The following is a 22,300-nucleotide window of genomic DNA, read 5'->3' on the forward strand; positions in this document are numbered from 1 at the left end:
CCTTACGAGGTTCACACTCTTGAATGATGTTCTGACGTCACCCTTGGAGGCAGATATCATAGGGTCCTCAGCCTTTCTAGGGATTCTAGAAGGCATTATTCGGTTCTTCTTCTCAAAGCGAGCATAGAAGGTGTTCAGCTCATTGGTAGTGAAGGATGGCAGCCATCTATAGTGTTCACCTTTGTTTTGTAGGCTTTAATGGCCTGTACTCCCTGCATAGCTGCAGGTCATAACTGGACTTCTTGTAAAGATCTCGATCCCCGCCCTTAAACTCCCTTGGTATCGCCCTCAGCAGGTTGTGGATTCTCTGATTCATCCAGGGCTTCTGGTCGGGGAAAACCCGGTATTTGTGCATGGGCACACACTCATCCATGCAGGTCTTGATGAAGTTGGTGACACCTGTTGCATATTTATTTTAGTCTATGGATGAGTTCTTGAATATGCTCCTGTCCACTGATTCAAAGCAGTCCTGCAGATTCTCCTCTGTCTCCCTCAACCACACCTTCACCATCTTCACCGCTGGTGCTAGTATGCCGGGAGTAGAAGTACAGCCAGGTGATCGGACTTGCCGAAATGCGGTTGTAGTATGGCTCAGTATGCTTGGAGCAGCAGTGGTCGAGTATGTTGGTTCTCCTGGTCTCGCATGTGACATGTGGAAAGTAGTTTGTCAGAGACTTCTTCAGGTTAGGCTGATTGAAGTTTCCCACAATGATTGGGAAGGCATCCAGATCTGCTGTCTCATGACTGTTTATCACAGTGCTCAGTCACTCCAGTGCCAGCTTGACATTAGTAGAATGTACACTGCGACCAGGATGAAGTCAGTGAACTCCTTCGGCAGGTAGAACGGATGGCACCTGATCGCTAGATGTTCCAGGTCAGGGGAGCAGGACTAGGACATGACTATCACGACTCTGCACGATGATGAATTGATGATGACACCAATGCCGCCTCCCCTGGTTTTTCCAGACACCAGTGTTTGATCAGCGCAATGGAGGATGTAGCGCTTGGACTGCAGTGCCGGAACAGAATGTTCACATTTAGCCATGTTTCCATAAAGCACACCATGCAGCACTCCCTGATGTTGAAGTCTGGCTTAGAGTTCATCAAGTTTGTTTTATAAGGAGGATGGTACGCAAATGAGTAAGCCTCAGGTCCCGGCGTCTCAGCTTGACTTGTAGCCCCCTCCCCGGCACCATCTCTGCGTCCACATGGTTGGATCTTCTTTACCTGGCTTGTGGGTCCACTGGTGGAGTTGTTGTTGTACCTACTTGAGCCATTTAAAACTCCAGAGTTGTTGTTGTAAACCGCTGAGTTATTGTACCTCCTTGAACTGTTTAAAACTTCCACGAGTTGTTGTTGTACTTACGTGAGCTGTTTAAAGGTTCCTCGGCTCAACGGAGATTGCCGATTCTACCAATTCTACCAATTCTGCCAGTTCTGTCAATCCCAAGCGATCTTGGGATCTTGGGACCTCCATGCTGTTGGGTAAGTTTGATATAATCAAATAAGCTCCTTTAATGTGGTAGGATCTTACGCAGGTGCATCAGAATTTATTGTTATGAACAAGTCACGAAATTAATTGACAATAAATTCTGATGCACCTGTGTAGGATCCTACCTCATTAAATGAGTTACATTAATGCAAACAGTTTTATGGTCAGAAGCACAGTGAATGTTTTAGGTCAATGACTTTTCATCAAAACTGCCTTTTGACAACTAACTCTCATTCTCATAACACCAACCTGCACCAGGGGTTATTTGGTGGCCTATTGAGCAAACAAATAAAATTTCAATCCATAGAAAGAGATAGACCAACATTTGATTGAAATGGTACATTATGGAGTGTACATTAAGGAGGAATCAACTTAGGGTCTTGACATCTGAAGGGACAACTGCCACAGATGGAGTGATTACATTTCGGATAAAGAAGAATCTAAAATTGGAGAAGCTCTCATCTCCCAGGAGTAAGAACAGAAAATACTGGAAATTTTCAGTAATCAGGCTATATCTGTGGAAGGGGGACCTTTCATTAGAACTCAAGAGAGAAAATAAGTTGTTTTAGTAACAGAGACAATGAAGAGGTTAGTATAGAACAAAAAGAATATCATGAAACCAAATCAATTAATGTAGCAGTTAGAAGCACTTGGTGTTTATTTTCTCTGTGTAACATGTGGGATATTTCTAGCAGGTCACTTTTCAATAGTAGAAAAGGGAAAAAGTTACACAAAGTGACAGGCAGAGCCAATACCAATAATTATCTAGAGTTGGAAAATCCAGTATTGAGTATAGAAGGCCACCATGTCAGTAGATGGAAAAGGCAATGTTATTCTAAATGGCTTGCAATTGGCATCAGTGCAGGAATAAAAACACAGAAATGCTGGAGGAACTCAACAGGTCTTGCAGCGTTCATAGATAAAGATATACTGTATAATCATCATTTCGGGTTCTTCAGTGCAGGAGGCTACAAACTGTCAGAGCAGAAAAGTGAATTGGGAAACAGAAGAAAATAGATTCTAATATTTTGAATGATTTTTGAAGTATTTAAAACATCACTGTCCTGAGGGTATTAGCATTTGCTTACTCATCAATTGATCAGTTTCCTCTTTAATTCTCAGTAAATGTCAAAAGAAAATGTTAGCCTTGACTTCTGTGAGTTAGTGAAGGAGTCCTTTAAGTGATTGCAACACTTGTTTCCATGAAAGATCTTTTAGATGTAACTAGATAAACAACTTTCCTAGGCATATACATAAAATCTTCATTGGGTATAAAGCAATAATAACAGCTCTGAGGCTGTTGCAGGAAATAACTTCCAATTATATAGTTTTAATAAATGTGGGCATTAATGGCTAGGTCAATATTTATTAACCACTGCCAATAGCCCCTGAAGCAATTGGCTTGCTGGACCATTTCAAAGGACACTCATTTATATGCTTAAATGCCCTGCAACACTCACTCAACCAAAGATATATTTGCCTAATTTTCAGGAAGTCTTGAGCTATGACGGGGTATTTAAGGTACTTCTTTGAAATATAATTAACCATCTCTGAAGAATTGGGTTGCATTTATTATGATTAATCCAAGAGTACAAAATGCAATTTTAAAATATTGATAGATCAGATATTTTGGCAGGTAACACTCATCCAAGTTGAGCAAACCAAATAAAATCAAAACTAGAATACTTTTTCCTCTTTTTTTGCCTGACTGTTGCTCAACTAATTGTACACAGAGTATAGTTTTACTCCAAGATAGCGCTTTAGAAAAAGGTAATCAATCATATGTTAACGTCTAGAATGCAAATATCTGCAAGAAGTTCAGTGAAGTGGAGCATAACTGCTGAGCCGGAGCATTGTTGTAGATGTGCCCTTTAAACACTGCTCTCTGGAAAGAATTCTGGATCAGAAACTAAGTTCAATTTAGAGATTAAGCATGGTAACTGGCTCTTCTGACCCCGCTGCTGAATTACACCCATGTGACCAATTAACCTTTGAAATCCTTACGTTTTTCAAATCTGGGAAGAACCTGGAGCACCCAGAGGAAACCCACGCAAACACAGGGAGAACAAACACACTCCTTATAGACAGTGGTGGATTCGACCCAGGGTCACTGGTGTTGTAATTGTGTTGCACTAGCTGCTATACTAACTGTGTTGTCCCATGATCTTTGATAGAATTTTAGAAATTAAGGGATTGATGTTGGAAAGTAGTGCTGAGGTAAAATGTCAGCCATAATCTTAGAGCAGTGTAAGGACCAAATGGCCTGCCTCTCTTCTACATTCTTTTTATTTCTTTCCTTATTATGGATGAGTTGCAATCCAAGGATGCAACAATGATGGAGTTCACTTCCCAAAAGAGAGATGGAAATAAATCAACTGCAACTTTCAAAAGGAAATTAGATCATTTGAAAAGAAGCATAAAGTGTCTAAGAAAATAATGGGATATGGGGAAGTAGGCTAGGTTGAATAGGCTGAATGGACTGCATTAGGCTGCAAATTTCCTTAATATTGATATGATCATTGAAGTACATGCATTCCGTGACATGTCCAAGTTCTGTTCTTCCCAAAAGGTCGGATCTCAAGATGGACATAAATATGTTCACATGGCATGTAGTCCCCTTGCTATCAGTCCCCACACTGATCCCACTGCACTGCATTCTCCCAACAGCCAACTATCAGTCCCCACACTGATCCCACTGCCCCATGCTCTCCCCACAGCCCGCTGTACCTGTACAGCATTCTTTTATCCTGAGAGCTGAGAAAGATGCTGTGATGTACACGATGCCGGGATATCGTCTGACAGTCACTATCATATGCACGTAGCCGTTAGCACTGGTGAACATAAGACCAAGTGTAATTTTTTTATAATTTATACACTTTTTTTCAGTTGTATGTACAGATGGTCGTAAGTCGCATAGGTCATAAGTAGGGGAGAGGCTGTATTATATTAGAATGGTCAGTTAAAATCAATTAATGTTGTGCCTCTTGGGGATTAAACAGGTTTTAGTTCTGAGTTCTTAGGAGCTGTGATATTTCCAATATTGGTTCCATTTGTGATAAAGTTGCAATTTTTATATAGCTTCAGAATAAATTTCATCTTCTCTGGTATATTTGATGATTATAATGACTTTTAATTGACATGCCAGGAGGTACTTAAATTCACAAGTGATTTAACAAGCTATTCCACCACATTTTGCATGAATTTTAATCTGATTCTTTCGCATGGTTTCTTTTCATTCCAGAAAAACCCAGCATGGTTCATTAGACCAGAGTTCTCCACCTCAAAGCAGCATGTCTGCCTCATACAATCAAACAGTCCTGGGGATGTATGATCCCAAAGATGACTTTCCACTCAGAAAAACAGGTAATGTTGCATTGAAGTGCAAAATTTTATAAAGCAAAATTTTTTGTGTTTCATGTTTTTTTTAGAAGTAGAGCTTCCTTCCTGTTGGAGTGTTTTGATTGTAACTAGAGATGGAAAGTTCAATGGTAACTGACCGAGAGTACGAGCACAAACACTGCCATTTCCAGTAAAGTACAGAGAGTATTGCATGATCAGAGGTTACACCTTTTGGATAAGATGTTAAACTGAGGTCACATTAGTATGGTAACTCACTTCTGTGATTGACCTATACAGTTCTGACTTAAGTCATCAATTCATTGCAGCAAGTTGCACAAATCTGCTATTTACTAACAGCCTTGATTTATAGGAAAAATAGTTTCTGGTAAGAACAATACTCAGTACTTCATTAAAAATAGCTTTTTGTCATTCGTTTGCTTTAGATGATGTTGACTGATTGTTTCAGTTTTTAAATGTTTATGCAGAGGAATGTGGTATATTCATGTGATAGCAAGATATATCTGTAATGGCTCACTGTACCATATTGATTCCAAAACTGAACTACTAATCTGGAAGCCTGTATTAAACATTCAGGACATGGGAATTCAAATCAAGTAAGAATTTCAAGAATCTAAATCATTTTTTAATAAAAAGAGAAAAGCTGGAACTATGTCATTTTTAATCTATCATAAATACCCTTATTCCCTTGTTTTCAATAACCTTCAGTGAAAGGTTCCTAACCTACAACAGCCAAAAAGTCACTTCCATATATTACCAATTTTTCAGAGTTCCTGGGTAATAGCTACTTTGGCAATAATGCAGAAGATGACTGTATTACCCCATTTTCTATCACAACATGGGTGGAGTTGCCAGTCAAAGTGGTTTCTTCTAAGTAAGCTCTTTATAGTATGCATTGATTTTGCTCTATTTCAGCATTTTGATCTTTTTTGCAATACTATAGATGGCAGAATAGCAAGGATCCTTGTCTTTTGGCAAAAATGTTTGAAAGAAGGATGATTTATGAATTCCAGTGAGCCCTGAAGCATGGACAGCTCATTCCTGTTCTGATCTGCAGTGTAGATCATCTGAGCCACGACACAAGCATTATTCTGACAAAAGTGGATCCTTGCTATTTCCTGTTCACGAGATGCAGGACGAAACCAATCTGCAAGATTGTACTTGATGGCTTGCATTTGATGAGGGATGTCAATGCAGGTAACAAGCAGGACTTACCATCTGCTCATCAGTTCTCAGAGTGAGTTCCACCTGGATTCATTCGCTCCATTCTCCATATAAATATGGGAAAGAGAACTGAATTCCAAGAGTGATACAATTGTGATTATGTTTGAAATCTCAGAGGCTTTTAGTTATGTTGCATCAGGAAAGCAAGTAAAACTGGAGTCAGGGAAATTGGGGAGAAAGTTCTTTGCTGGCTGGGTTCATAGCCAGCACAAAACAAGCTGACATAAAAACAGAAAACAGTGAAGAAAATGAGTAGGTCAGGAGAAAAATAATTGGTTGATATTTCAAGTTTAAGAAAATTAGAACTGAGGAAGAAAACAAGTTCGTCGAGGCAGCTTGGAAGCTGGGGGGAGTAGGAGAGCAAAAGGAATGTGAATGATAGTATATCCATTTAATTGGAGGTGTAATGTATCAGTAATATTGTGATGTTAAGGTTGTAGTTTATAGTGTCACCTGCTGGAAAATAGGAATGATAGTCAAAAATGGCCACAGAGGCAAACTCGGCAATATATTTCCTTCCAGTCTGAAGACCAACCTTGAATTTTTACTCTCCAATTCTTGTTAAGACCATTTTTTTTAATCCATGTAGTTGCAGTCCCCTTTCTTCCATGACCTTCAATGTCGATAGCTCTCCTCTTGTGTGCCACCTTACCAAGCTCGTTTTGAAAATGATATATTACCACATCAGCTGGATTTCCCGCATAAATCCTCTCTATTACTTCATCAAATGAACGATCATGACTAACTAGCCATGATTTGCCATAAACAAATTTATGCTGATTTTCCCTAACTTATCTATATTTGATAATGCCAATTCTGCTTGCACCGCCCCTGATTAATGCCTCCAGATTAGTTCAACTCGCTCTGTCCCTGATTAATGCCTCTAGATTAATTCAACTTGCTCTGTCCCTGATTAATGCCTCCGGTTTTATTCTGATCGCACCACCCCTAATTAATGCCTCCGGATTAATTCTGATCGCACCACCCCTGATTAATGCCTCCAGATTAATTCTACTCTCTCTACCCCTGATTAATGCCTCCAGATTAATTCTACTCGCTCTGTCCTTGATTAATGCCTCCAGATTAATTCTACTCGCTCTGTCCCTGATTAATGCCTCCAGATTAATTCTACTCACTCTGTCCCTGATTAATGCCTCCAGATTAATTCTACTCGCTCTGTCCCTGATTAATGCTTCCAGATTAATTCTACTCACTCTGTCCCTGATTAATGCCTCCAGATTAATTCTGATCATTACACCCCTGATTAATGCCTCCAGAATAATTCTGATCGCACCACCCCTAATTAATGCCTCCAGATTAATTCTTCTTCATCACTCTACAAACCTGGTTAATGACCTCTTGTGTGACACCTCATCGAAGGTCTTTTGTCAGTCCATATATACCCAGTCCATGTATACTCATCAGCTTGTCTATCAATACCTTTCCTATGATTAGCTCAGATAATGCCAATGGCTTAATTCAATGGTTCTCAATCTTTTTTCAGTCACATCGCACTTCAAGTAATCCCTTACCAACTACGGGTGCTCTCTGGTTTGTATGGGGTTACATATAACAATTACAGTACGGAAACAGGCCATAATTACTCTTCTAGTCCACACTGATTTAAGTGAAACTCCACTAGTTCCACCTACTTGCTCCCTGCCAATAACCCTCCAAACCCTTCACATCCATGTACTCATCCAACCTCTTAGATGACAAAATTGACCCTGCTGCAATCATCTCTTCCAGAAGGTTATTCCACTCAGCCACGCCCCATCTGAGTGAAGAAGCTTCCTCTTATGTTACTTCTAAAGTTTTGCCCCCTAACCCTTAATTTATGACTCCTCGTTCCAATCTCTCCTACCCTTAAGGGGAAGTGCCTATTCATATCTGCTCTATCCCCCCTCAACCCTCTACGCTCCAATGAATAAAGACCCAGTCTACTTAGTCTTTCTCCGTATTCTAGATACTGCAATCCAGGCAACATTTTAGTAAATCTTCTCTGCACTATATTGATATCCTTCCTATAATTTGGAGACCAGAACTACACACAATGTTCCAAATTTGGCCTCACCAATGCCTTGAACAGTCTCAATATCACCTTCCATCTCCTATATTCTATGCTATGATTTATAAAGGCCAGCATACCAAAAGCCTTCTTCAAAGAACGATAAACCATTATTCCAAGGTCTCTCTGTTCCCCTACGTTCCTCAACGCCCTCCCCTTCACGGTATATGTCCTATTTTGATTATTCTTCCCAAAATGAAGCACTTCACACTTATCTACATTAAACTCCATCGGCCACCTTTCAGCCCACTCTTCTTAGCAGTCCACATCCTTCTGCAGTCCACGAAAACCCTCCTCACTATCCACAACTTCCCCCTATTTTTGTATCGTCCACATATTTACTCACCCAATTTACCACCCCATCACTTATGGGTGGAAAAAATGGTTTAGAACCACTGTCTTAATTAAACAATTTTGCTTTCATATATTCTTGTTGAGACTGCCTAACTCCATTATTATTCTCCAAGAGAGGTACAAAAGACCACAGAGGTTTGAACCTCGCCAACTCACCCACCTTCTTCCAAACAGTACCTTTTGCCTCTTCTTCAGCTCCTTTATCCCCTCTGTATTTTCCCCTTCATACACTTTTTCTCCCCTTCCTACTTTAATCTCAATAAAGGGTCGTGGCTCAAACTGTTGACTGACCATTTCTATTCATAAACGCTGCTTGACCTGCTGAGTCCTGTCAGATTTTATTTGTTCACTGTTAAAGATATGCCCCTCTCATTGATGTTTGGTCTAGACAGGCGTATTTCCTAAAATCAAGTTCTGCAATGACATATTCCTTTAAATGTTTTAAAAATGTAGAAATACAGGATGATAACAGGCCATTTCGGCCCATTAATCCATGCCACCCAATTTACACACAATTAATCATCTCCCCTGTACGTTTTGAATGAGGGAGAAAACCAGTTCCCTGGGGAAAACCCTCACAGACACGGGGAGAATGTACAAACTCCTTACAAACATTGCAGGATTCAAATCTTGGTCTCGATTACTGGCGCTGTAAAGGCGTTGTGTTAATCGCTACGCCAACCGTTCCTTGCTGGATATGTTAATATCCAATGATATATTAATCAGAAAAAAATCTCCTAAACACACTTCACAAACATCTCTCCCCTCTTTTCCCATTTTACTATTGCCATTCCAGCCTTTACTTGGTTGTCCCCAGTCATCGTTACTCTTTAGTTTTTGCACATTGCTGCCATTTATTTTCTTCATTATCTTTCACAATCATGTATTTGCACCTCATGTAATTGTTTCATAATTCTAAGTGATAAATGCTCCCTTTGATTATTCCAGGCCATCTCTCCCAATGTTGCAATGTAACCAATCCTGCCATCGGTCTCCTGTTCTTCCCTTCCCAGCCTGTTGTATACATCATGTATATCATGGGAATACTTCAAATTCAAGCCTGCACTTTTATTTAAACCAAGTTTCTGATTATAATATAATTCTTTGATTAATTATTTAACCTTATTAAATACGCTTCCTGCATTTGAACAGATGCATTGTAAACTTATTTCAGACCTTGTAAACTCTCTTTTGTCCTAAAAGCTTATTCTTTCTTTTACTTTTTTTTAAGTATCTCCCAGTCTTTAGTGATGTTTCTCTTTAGCTCTGTCGTGATATCTTTCTGTCCACTTAACCCTGCCAAGTTAAATTACATTTCATGCCACTACTCATTCTTGTGGTGAGTCCCAACTTTCTTGAGGTTCTAGCCTGGACAGAGCTGGTTCCAAAGTTGCCTAAATCTATTTCCCTTTCTCTTGCATCATCTCTGATGCTATGCATTTACTGTGAAGAAGGCATATTAATGCCTATACTTTCTCAGAAGTTTGAGGAGATTTGGCATGTTGTCAAACACGATTGACTACTGACCAGTGGCACTCAGATCCTCAGTGATGAAGGGTTTCAGAGGCTGGTGTTGAGGCATTTCAGCTCCTATATAAGCAACAATATGAATCCACTCTAATTTGCTTACAGCTGCAACTGATAGCAGATGCCATCTCGGCGGCTCTATACAAACCATGGAACACCTAGATAGCAAAGGTATATATACAGGATGCTCTTTATTGACTGGAATTAGGCTTTCAACACTGCCATCCCCTCGAAACTAATCAGCAAATTCCCAAGTCCTGCACCTCAATACCCCTCTGTGCAATTGGTTCCTGGATTTCTTCGCTGCCAAATCCCAATCAGTGCAGATGATGAGAACGTCTTCTCTACAATTTTCATCAGCACCGACGCACCACAGGACTGTATACTTAGCCCCCTACTCTACTTGCTTTACACCTATGACTATGTGGCTCAGTATGACAACACCATATACTAATTTGCTGGCGATATCATCATAGTTGACTGTATAAAAAGGAGAGGGAATGAAAACTTGGCTGAATGATGTACTAACAACAACCTCTTGCTCAATTTCACTAAGACCAAGGAGCTGATTGTAGACATTAGGAGGGGAAAACCAGGGGTGTACGATCCAGTGATCATTGGGGGATCAGAGGTGGAAAGGGTGAGCACATTAAAATTCCTTGAAGTCACTATCTCTGAGAACCTCTCCTTGACCCATCATACTAATGCCATCGTGAAGAAAGCACATCAGTGCCTCTACTTTGTCAGGAGTTTGTGGAGGTTTGGTATGTCATTGGAAACTTTGGCAAACTTCTACAGATGTGTAGTGGAAAGTGTGCTGAACAACTGCAGGATGGCCTGGTATGGGGGCACCAATACCTCTGAACAGAAAGCCCTGCAAAAGTAGTGGACACAGCCCAGTTCATCATAGGCAAAACTCTTTAAACCATCAAGAAAATCTTTATCTGTCAGGGAGCAGCAGTGGAAAGTATCCTGACTAGTTGACTCACAGCATGTTTTGATAATATGAGTGCCCAGGAACAGAAAGTCTGCAGGAGGTACCAAACATAGCCAGGTCTGTCACAAGCTCCAACTGCCCAATATTCATAAACGACCCCATCACCTTGGTCACAACATTTTCTCATTGTTACCTTCAGGTAGGAGGTTCAGAAGCCTGAAGACCAGCATCTATAGGTTCAAGAACAGTTTCTTTCCAACAGCTATCAGGCTATTGAAACTCCCTCTGTTAAACTAATCACAGACCAATCTGACATCACAGAGAGGATTGTGTGTTCTCTTGAAACCACTTTTTTTTTTCTTGCTCTATAGTAATTGGATATTTATTATCTATCTTTTGAAAATATATTTTTTTAATTTAATGTATATTATTGTAAAGTTTTTCTCTCTGCGGTACATGTTCAGCTTCAGCAAGCAAGAATTTCGGTGCAAATGTACATTGCACAAAGTCTATGACAATAAATTCATTATCATGTATGTTATCATGCAATATTACACTCAGTTTATTCACTGTTAGGTCATGGCAATTTCAGATGAATTTGTGATTGATTGTTGTATATCTTTTATTGTGCTAATATTATGCTGAGAATTTAGACGATTATTCACTTAATCTCATAGATCTGGTTGGAATTTGATTGCCAAATCTCAGATGAGCAAGAATAATATCCTTGCTCACTGTACTAGTTAAACCACCTTATTGTGTTTAAAAACCAGCAACAATTTGTGGTGGTTTGAAAACAGCATTGATTGTTGCAAAGATTGAAAATGCCATGTTGAAGGCTGACATTTTAATTACAATTCATCTTTTCCCCTAACATATTTGACTGTTAAGTTGATGGAGAAGAATTAGGCATATTACAAAGTGCACTTGTTTTCATCTTTAATGGGTCTGTTTCTGTTCAAATCTACTCCAGCTATTCCAACTCAAAAATATCTTCTAACATACCAATGCATTAACTATAGGGTACACTATGCTGTTGAATGAGACATTAAACTGCATCCCCTTTAGCTTCTTCAGATGGAGCTAAGAGATCCCTTGGTGATGTTTTGAAGTTATCTCTCGTTTGATAGTTAATGCTTGTAACTTATAACTTAAAAGCTTTGACTAGTCATTATATAGCAGTTTATGAGACATTTCTTTGCAAATTGAATGCCTAGTTTCTAACATTGCAACAATCACTGCTTTACAGAGTATTTATTTTTAAATTTACACATACAAGCACAGTAACATGTCCTTCCAACCTTTGAGATCATACTGCCCAAATAACCTTCAACCCCATACGTTTTGAAGGGTGGGAAGAAATCGGAGCACTAGGAGAAAACCCACGTAGACAGAGAGGTTGTACAAACTCCTTACTATCAGCACTGGATTTGAACCTGAGTCCCTGGCACTGAAATAATGTTGCACTAACCACTACGTTAACTACCACCCATTAAATTCTTTGTAAAACTTGCTACATGGATGCAGCCTTGTCTTTTGGTTATATTCTAAATCATTTGATTATGTTCCACATTTCACTTGTATTTCACAATTTTGTCAGTGAAGGGCAATGCCTAATCATGAAACTGAAACAAAAATTGCAGTTTCTGAAATATAAACCAAATAGGCTGGAACCATTTAGGCATGATCTGTAGAAAGTGAAAAGTTTAACATTCAATGTCAAATACCATTCATCAGAACTGTGATAGAAAGAAAACAAGTTAATTTTAAGTTACAGAGAAGATGGGGCGGGGTGGATGCAGCAATATCTCTAACAGCACAAAGTTAAGATTCCTGTTTACATGCTGTTCATGTAATCTGGTTGATAGATAATGAGGGCAGTTAGAACAATGTAACAAAAAATCAAGAAAAAGCAATAGTGAATTTCAAATTGTGAACACTGAATGCAGTATGCTGGTTGGATCCCAGGAATTAACCACCAATTGGCCTTTAAAGCGTCGAGTGTGAAAGCAAAATTAGCTTCAATGCCAGCATCTGATAATATAATCTCACTCTCGGGATTGACAGCCTCGACCCCTAGTACAATCCCCAGTATTTGCAGATGCCGGCATTGCAATCAGGCAAGTGTAAAACAGGTAATTACACGACCCCTAGTACAGTCCCCAGCGTCTGCAGATGCCGGCATTGCAATCAGGCAAGTGTAAAACAGATAATTACATTGTGGGATTGAAATGACCCAAGCTTTTGCATGAATGCATGAACTTGAAGGAAGAAAAGATTAAAATGAAGGTATAAAACTTTGCCGTATATAACGTGGGTGGGGCGGGGGGGGGAAGAGAACAATAAATAGCAATAGTGGACAATATTTAAACAGCATTGAAAAGTTGGTAGAGCTATAGTACCATGGGGCAAAAGCAATGACGGACCTCATTTCCCAGAATGCTGTGCAGCAGAGAAACTCCTCCATAAATGCTCCATTGCTGGAGCTGGGCATACAGCCCTTTCTCTGCTGCATGTAATTCTGGGAGGGCAGGTCTGCCATCGCTTTTCCCCACGTATTTATAACTTGTACACAATAGTGCTTTCCCACAGCTGCATAAATTGTACAATAGCGCTACCAACTTTCCCACGCCATTTAAAAATTGTCCACTATTGCTATTATTGCTTGCACTTTCCCATGGTCCCTTATAAAGGTTATATAGGTCAGCACAACAACAGCAGGAGATGAAGGGCTCATACTGTGGTGTACATGAAGCTTAATTATGTTATAATTAGGTATGATTAATTTTGTTCAAATATAAGATCATAATACATTGATCAGGATTTAGGGCAGGTCTACCATCGCTCGATGCGCCATGACGTCACCAATAGAAGGTAGAACAGTCCTAACCCTGGGGATGGCTCCTTGCAAGTGTGAAAGTGTTCAGTGTCCAAGTTAGGAGTGGTCAAGTGTGAAAAGCCAAACCCCCATTCCTATCCCAGGACACTGACTGGCCAATTTAGTGGGATGCAAGTGTGAAAGGGGCTTATGTTTCAGGGCTAAGCCCCTTCAGGAATTCCAAAAAAATTCCCAAATAAGAGATTAAAGAAAGGGGAAGGAGGAGGAACACAGACTAACAGGTAATGAGTGGATATAGGTGGGAGGGGTAAGAAAAGAAAAAAGTTGAAGTGACAGGGGGAAAGGGCAGAGGGGTAAGAAAGATAGCTCTCTGATAAGAAAAGGAAGGGGCTGAGAAGCTAGAGGGAGAAAGGAAGACAGACGCATGAGGGAAAGGGAGAGTCCAGTGGGGGTTAATGAAAATTGCAGGTTAATATTTATGCTGTCTGGTTTGAGATGGATTATAATTTGTGTTTGTCATCTTGGGAGCATGAGGCCATGGACATGAGGCCAGTGGGATATGGAATTGAAATGGTTGGCCACTGGCAGGTGCTCATTGAAGCAACCTCCCAGTCTGTGTCCATTCTTGCTGATGTCGAGAAGATTCTATCAGGAGCACCATGTGCAGTGAATGACTCACATGGATTCACTGGTAAAGTGTTTTGTCACTTAAAATGACTGTTTGGAGCCCCAAATTGTGGTGATGAATCAGGTGTGAGTGCAAGTGTAGCCCTTGCAGTCATGGTGTTAGATACCCAGGAGGTGATTATTGGGAAGGTATAAGTGGATGAGGGGAGGGGAAAATGTGGCTGATGATGAGATCCTTTTGTAGATGGCTGAAATTGCAGATATTTATATATACTAAATGCAGAGGCTGATGGGGTGGTAGGCAAGGGTGAGGGGGGAACCATGACCTTGTTGTGTCTATGGATGAAGGGGCCAGGGCAGATGTGCAGAAAATAGAGAATATGCAGATGAGGAGTGTGTTAATGGCAGTAGAGAGGAAGCCTCATTTTCAGAAGAAGGAGGACATGTCCTAGAATGGGTCCTCATCCTGGAAGCAGATGCATTTGAGAAGAAGGAATTAAGAGAAAGAAATATAATCCTTGCAGGAGATAGGATATGAAGAGGTTTAGCTAAAGTAGCTAGGAGTCAATGAGTTGATAGAAAAATGCCCTTCATTGGAAAAAGTGCATGTGTGTAAATACGTAAGCACAAGTTCAGAAGGGTTTGGTTCTTATATGGCAGGCAGAAGTAAAAGGACAGAAGTTATATTTCCTGTGGTTGCTGGAAAGATTCCTTTGGGAAGTTGCTGGCAAATTGGGGGTGGAGGGCAGGGAATCACAAGGGAAACAGTCCTTTTATATTCCTAAAAGGGGAAGGAAAGACATGCAGTGGTGGAATCACATTGAAAATGCAGAGTTTTAGTTGTGGATATTTCTGCGGAATCGGTAACTTTTGGTTTTTTTAAATAGAGGCTCTGGATTTGTTTTAAGAGCACATTTTCAAGGCGTATTTCCTCTAGTTAGTGAAAGCTACCTATATGGTGTTAACTGTAAGTTTCCATTCACTAAAAATTTCAGCTGATTTATACAAATAGCACCCAAGGAACAAATTAATCTTTGGAGCAAATTACAAAGCAGCAACTTACGATTGAAGGCTTCAAATCGATGGGACGAAGGATTAATTATCTTTGACCTCAATCTATTGATGATGGTGATGAGAGTTTATTGTCATACACGAGTACAATGTAGAAATGCGCAGATTCTTGCTTGCTGCAGCAACACAAGATGATAAAATATACCAATAATAAGTTTAAATTAATTTACCAAACAAGAGTACAAAAATAACGAATGTAATGAATGGATAAATCATCATCTTTTCATTTATTTGATAACCTATTCATTACCTTCAGGAAATTTATTGTCATATGCATTGTACATATGTACCCAAAATTCTTTCTTGCTGTAGCCAAAGAGGTATTTGCCAAAAAAACAGTAAACTTAACTGAATGAAAAAAAAGATAATAAATATTCTCTATTATTGTAGTGCTGTATACAAAAGTGATTTGCACTGTTTTGTGCAGAAATGTTTTGGGTTTATTAAATTAACGCATACCATTATTAATTTTTCTTAAAATTTAGACATATAGCACGGTTACAGGCCATTTCGGCCCACGAGTCCATGCCACCCAGTTTACACCCAGTTAACTTACACCCCTGGTAACTTTCAAATAGTGGGAGGAAACCAGAGTCCCTGGAGAAAACCTATGCAGACACTGGGAGAACATACAAACTGCTTACAGACAGCACAGAATTCAAGCCCACGGTTTCAATCACTGGTGCTGTAAAGGCGTTGTGCTAACCACTATGCCAACCGTGCTGCCCATGTGTTTAAGCTTGATTGATAAAATTGTGAAACAAAAATTAATGAACTTGTTACTTGTCTCTTGCTTTTCAAGTTCATTTTAGTCTTGAAGCAAAAGCAAAGCATTAATAGCAGTAATTCACTTCATGAAATTAATGTAATTTAAAATGTAATGTATTGAGCAGCAGGGAAGTCTCATTTATTGATCTAATCAAAATATTTGACACTTGGTAGAGTTGGCCTGTGGAAGCTTTAACCAAAATTCAGTCATCCGTCAATTCCACGAAGGTATGGAAGACTACATGAATTTGTGTGGTGAGTTGTCAGACCCATTTCCTAACAGAAACGGCGTAAAACAGGGTTGTATTTTAGCTCCTACTCTGGACTATTCTTCACTGCTGTTCTTCAGGATGCCACATCAGACCTGAAGGTAGGGGTCTTCCTACAAATGAGGGCTGATGGTGGGCTCCTCAACCTCACAAGACTGAGATCAAAAACAAAAGTCAAAGACATTGTGGTGCACAAGCTAAGTTTGCTGATCAGTGTGCACTGGTTATCCACTCTCTCGAAGACTTACAGGAGATCACCAGTCCCTTTACCAGTGCTGCTAAAAGCTATGGATTGATAATCAGCCTGAAAAAGTTTTATACCAATCAGCCCCTGGTTCAAGTTACAATGAACCAACTGTCCTCATTGATGACACTCATCTCAATGCTTCCAACAGGTTTTTCTACCTGGGCAGCACAATAACAACCTCACTTCTCTAGATGTAGAGTCAAGAACCAGAAAGGTCTGCTTAGCCTTTGGTCAGCTGAAAAATCAGGTTTGGTCATAGAACGTCAGGTCAGCCACCAAGTGCAAGGTTATATCAGCCTTGCTATATGGATGTGAGACGTGGTGATCATATCAGAGTCACTTGTGTCAGCTTGGCCATCTGCAGCAGCGTCACCCACGTTCTCTGATAAAGGTCACCTGGTGAGACAAGGTCTCCAATATCAAGGTCCTTTCTCGAGCTGGAATGCCAGCAGTCTCACCCTAGGTGATGTCAGCCCAACTGCGCTGAGCAGGACATGTCAGAAAGCCTGACGGAAGACTGCCCAAGGACATTTTGTACGGGCAATTGTCCGGTGGTACCTGAAAGCAAGGAGGCCAGTGACTACGGTACAAGGATGTTCTGCACAGGAGCCTCAAGAAAGCTGATATTGTCCCATCACATGGGAGGATCTGGGTCAAGATCGCTCGCAGTGGAGGGACGCCATCAGAAAAGGTGTGGACGCTGCTGAGAAAAAGCTCAAAGAGGCAACAGAGGAAAGGCACATGAGGTGCCACCATAGAGCTTCTGCTTCTCTTGCCCCTCCAGGCCTCACCTGCCAAGTATGTGGCCTTCAAGGATCAGCTTGTACAGCCTCCTCAGGATGCACGTATCAATCCCCAAAAACGGACTGAAAGGAACCATCTTCATTCCACAGGATTGAGAGCCAGAAGAAGAGTCTTGAAATGATGCAAAAGGAAAGCATTAATGGCAGTAATTCTCTGCATTAGATCGATGTAATTTAAAAAGAGTTTTTTATGTGGTTATCCCAATTTGTAAAGCTTCTTCATGTTAAATTCGCAACAACAAAGCGATATTCATTGGTGAAATGAGCCCTTAATCCTGGCACTGAGCTATTTTGGCTCCATTTGGTAAAAGGATTAACATACCAAAATCCAGAACACACAGGATTAATGACTATGATTATTTGATCAGTTTTGAAATTGGAATCAGAAGGCCAGATGAAATTTCTTTTGGTGTCCTTTCCTGAATAGCTGGCAGTAGTACAGACAAATGAATGAACTGAGCTCAACTAAACCAGGGAGGGAATGTCCTGCATAAAAACAATATAATTTTCAAGCATGTTAATTTCTCCTCCACAATCTCTTCTTGCTGCGACCTTCAGGCAGAAGGTACAAAAGCCTGTGAAGTCCAGCACTTCCAGGTTCAAGGCAGGTTTTTAATTGTCCTGCAGCTGTTTGGCACTAACAAGAACTTTACACTCAACATTAGCAAAACTAAAGTATTGGTTGTGGACTTCAGGAAGGGGAAACCAGGAAATCACAAACCAATCCTCATTGAGGGGTCAGAGGAAGAAAGGGTCAGGAACATCAAATTCCTAAGTGTCAACATCTCTGAAGACCTATCCTGAAGCCATCAGCTCTATTTCATTAGGAGTTTGAAGAGATTTGGTATGTTCCCAAAGAAATACAAATTTCTACATGTGTACTGTGGAGAGCATTCTGACTGGTTACATCACTGTGTGGTATGGAGATAACAGTGCACAGGAAAGGAATCATGGGCATTAGTCTTCACTCCATTAAGTACGTCTTTAAAAGGCAGTGTTTCAAGAAGGCAGCCTCTATTATCAATTATCCACACCACCCAAGCCATGCCCTTTTCTCATTGCTATCATTAGAAAGGAAGTACAGGAGCTTGAAGACACACACCCTATGTTACAAAAATGGTTTCTTCCCCCCTGCCATGAGATTTCTGAATGGACAATGAACCGATAGAAACTACCTCACTGTTTTCTCTTTTTGCATGAATTACTTGTTTTTTTTTAAAATCTTGTATTTACGGAACAATAATTTCTAGCAATTTTACGCTTGTAATGAACAATACTGCTGCCATAAAACTACAAATGTTGTGACACATATTCATGACTAAACTTGATTCTCTGCTACTCAAACTCTAACCATAAACTACCCCAGAGCCACATAAATATCTGTCTGTAATACTGATACATCATTTTTTTTTTGCACTAACTGCCTCTGTGAATGCACTTTATCCTTTGATATTTAATTTCTTCATTTCTGACTTGCATTTATGGTCATTTAAATATTTACTTTTGTCATGTGTGCATCTTGTGTACCTGTTTTGGTGCAGCAAGTGAGAATTTCCATGCATCTGTACATTGTACTTATGCATATGATAAACTTAGATTGAATATTTGTTGTACAGCAGGAACCTGTGTTGACTGTTCTGGTTTTGTTCTATAAAACTTCAACTCAAAGGAGTTAAAATAACTGGAATCTACAGCAGTTCATTGTTGATGCTTTTATCATTTTAATGCTCTATCCCAATTTTTCTACCTTTTTGGAGCGATGAATCCAAAAATGTTCTGCTCCATCCTACTGGGCCTCGAATTCTTGATTAATGCATGGTATTCTTGTATTCTTGTCTCTGTCAATAAGTTATCTGTTAAATAAGAAGTCCTCCGCAGGGAACATATGCCTGCATCTTTTTTTTAAATAATGATGAAGAAGAGAAATGTGTTTGAGGTGGAGTTAGCACTTGTGCAAGACAGCACAGATGAGAGACGCCTCCCCTAGGGAAACAAGATCTTTGCACCAATTAAGAATTTTGTATGTTTCAATGAGATCACCTTAAATACTTGAGGCCATAGACCTAGTCTGCTTAATATCTCTGACAGCAAACAAGCCATCCCAGGAATCAATCTGGTGAATCCGAAAAAGATTTAACAAAAAAAAAATTAATGCACATATTCAAGTGAAAGGAGTATAAGTCTTATTAAAGCTTTGTAAGATGTATATGATATTACCTCAAACTTTTCCTGTAGAGCATGTGTTTTATTTAAACTTGCAGACAAATAGCACCTGAATTTGGAGAATGTCACTGATAGATTCAAGGTGGCATTGAATATTTGTATCATGCCCTCCACTGCAAGTATATGCTTCCTCAATTAAGATCAGACCTCTACACAGTATTCCAGATGTGAGCTCATACAATTGGAGCAAGAAAGCTCTGATCTTTCACAAATCCGATTGCAATAAAAACCAGTGTACTGGCAACCTCCCCAGTTACTTGATGCTCATGCATTGTTAATTCTCAGTGAGTGTACAAAGACACACACTGAGAATTGAGTGGCACAGTTAGCGTAGCAGTTAGCATAACGCTATAACAGTGCCAGCAATCAGGATCGGAGTTCAAATCCCACGCTGTCTGTAAGGAGTTGGTGCGTTCTCCCCATGTCTGCGTGGGTTTTCTCCAGGTGCTCCGGTTTCTTCCAACGATTTGAAATCTTCTAGGGGTTGTAGGTTAATTGGGTGTAATTGGCAGCATGGGCTTGTGGGCCAAAATGGCCTGTTATGTCTAAATTTTTTTTTAATAATAATTTTTTTAAAAATTTTAAATTAAAACACGAGTCTGAACACCCGTGCTTTTCAGTCTCGGGATTTAAAAAATACTTAATGTTTCTACTAAGGTGGATAGCCTTGTGCTTTTCCATATTACATGCTGTCTGCTGTATCCTTGCCTTTTCTATTATCCCCTGAAGCCCCACTCCATCCTTCTCATGGCCCACAATAGCACCTATTTTAATAAAAATTTTTAAAATAGATATTTTACGGTTGATCCCTTCATCCAACTCATTGATACAGATTGTGAATGGTTGGGAACCAACACATATTCCTACGGCACCTTCCTACTCACAGCCTCCCAAACCCTCAAGTTTTCTCCTAGTTTGGACTTCATACTCAGTTAAGGCCCACACAATATGCTAATATGCTGGGTTTCTCCAGCACTTAGTTTTCTGTTTTTTGCTCCAGATTCTAGCATCAATGATCTCTTTTTGTTTCCAAATTGGGTCTTTGTCTCCCCTTACAAGTGGATGTGGATACCCTAACTCTACACTGACTCTTTTTCAAAAGTATCTTTGGCTTGGCTTCGCGGACGAAGATTTATGGAGGGGTATGTCCACGTCTGCTGCAGGCTCGTTGGTGACTGACAAGTCCAATGCAGGACAGGCAGGCACGGTTGCAGCGGTTGCAAGGGAAAATTGGTTGGTTGGGGTTGGGTGTTTGGTTTTTTCCTCCTTTGTCTTTTGTCAGTGAGGTGGGCTCTGCAGTCTTCTTCAAAGGAGGTTGCTGCCCGCTGAACTGTGAGGCACCAAGATGCATGGTTGGAGGCGATTTCAGCCCACTGGCGGTGGTCAATGTGGCAGGCACCAAGAGATTTCTTTAAGCAGTCCTTGTACCTCTTCTTTGGTGCACCACTGTCTCGGTGGCCAGTGGAGAGCTCGCCATAGAACACGATCTTGGGAAGGCGATGGTCCTCCATTCTGGAGACGTGACTCACCCAGCGCAGTTGGGTCTTCAGCAGCATGGATTCGATGCTTGCGGACTCTGCCAGCTTGAGTACTTCGATGTTGGTGATGAAGTCATTCCAATGAATGTTGAGGATGGAGCAGAGACAGCGCTGGTGGAAGCGTTCTAGGAGCCGTAGGTGATGCCGGTAGAGGACCCATAATTCGGAGCCGAACAGGAGCGTGGGTATGACAACGGCTCTGTACACGCTGATCTTTGTGTGTTTCCTCAGGTGGTTGTTTTTCCAGACTCTTTTGTGTAGTCTTCCAAAGGCGCTGTTTGCCTTGGCGAGTCTGTTGTCTATCTCTTTGTCGATCCTTGCATCCGATGAAATGGTGCAGCCGAGGTAGGTAAACTGGCTGACCGTTTTGAGTTCAGTGTGCCCGATGGAGATGTGGGGGGGCTGGTGGTCATGGTGGGGAGCTGGCTGATGGAGGACCTCAGTTTTCTTCAGGCTGACTTCCAGGTCAAACATTTTGGCAGTTTCCGCAAAACAGGACCTCATGCGCTGAAGAGCTGGCTCTGAATGGGCAACTAAAGCGGCATCGTCTGCAAAGAGTAGTTCACGGACAAGTTGCTCTTGTGTCTTGGTGTGAGCTTGCAGGCGCCTCAGATTGAAGAGACTGCCATCCGTGCGGTACCAGATGTAAACACCGTCTTCATGAGGTCTTTCATGGCTTGTTTCAGCATCATGCTGAAGAAGATAGTAAAGAGGGTTGGTGCGAGGACGCAGCCTTGCTTCACATCGTTGTCATTGGAGAAGGGTTCGGAGAGCTCATTGCTGTATCTGACCTGACCTTGTTGGTTTTCGTGCAGTTGGATAACCATGTTGAGGAACTTGGCGGGGCATCCGAGGCACTCTAGTATTTGCCAAAGCCCTTTCCTGCTCACGGTGTCAAGGGCTTTGGTGAGGTCAACAAAGGTGATGTAGAGTCCTTTGTTTTGTTCTCTGCACTT

The 22,300-nt window shown here is 40.7% G+C and overlaps 1 protein-coding gene across 14 annotated transcripts in view; it reads left to right on the forward strand.

Moving 5' to 3' along the window:
* Positions 1-22,300, forward strand: part of hdac4 (histone deacetylase 4) — a 481,405-nt gene that overhangs the window by 304,480 nt on the left and 154,625 nt on the right. For all 14 annotated transcript variants that reach the window (XM_069934297.1, XM_069934289.1, XM_069934292.1 and 11 more), the window contains one exon: positions 4,734-4,855. In XM_069934297.1, coding sequence (XP_069790398.1) covers positions 4,734-4,855 — 122 coding nt within the window. The remainder of the gene's footprint in view (positions 1-4,733; positions 4,856-22,300) is intronic.

The sequence above is a fragment of the Narcine bancroftii genome, chromosome 4 (assembly GCF_036971445.1).
Source record: "Narcine bancroftii isolate sNarBan1 chromosome 4, sNarBan1.hap1, whole genome shotgun sequence".
NCBI lineage: Eukaryota > Metazoa > Chordata > Chondrichthyes > Torpediniformes > Narcinidae > Narcine > Narcine bancroftii.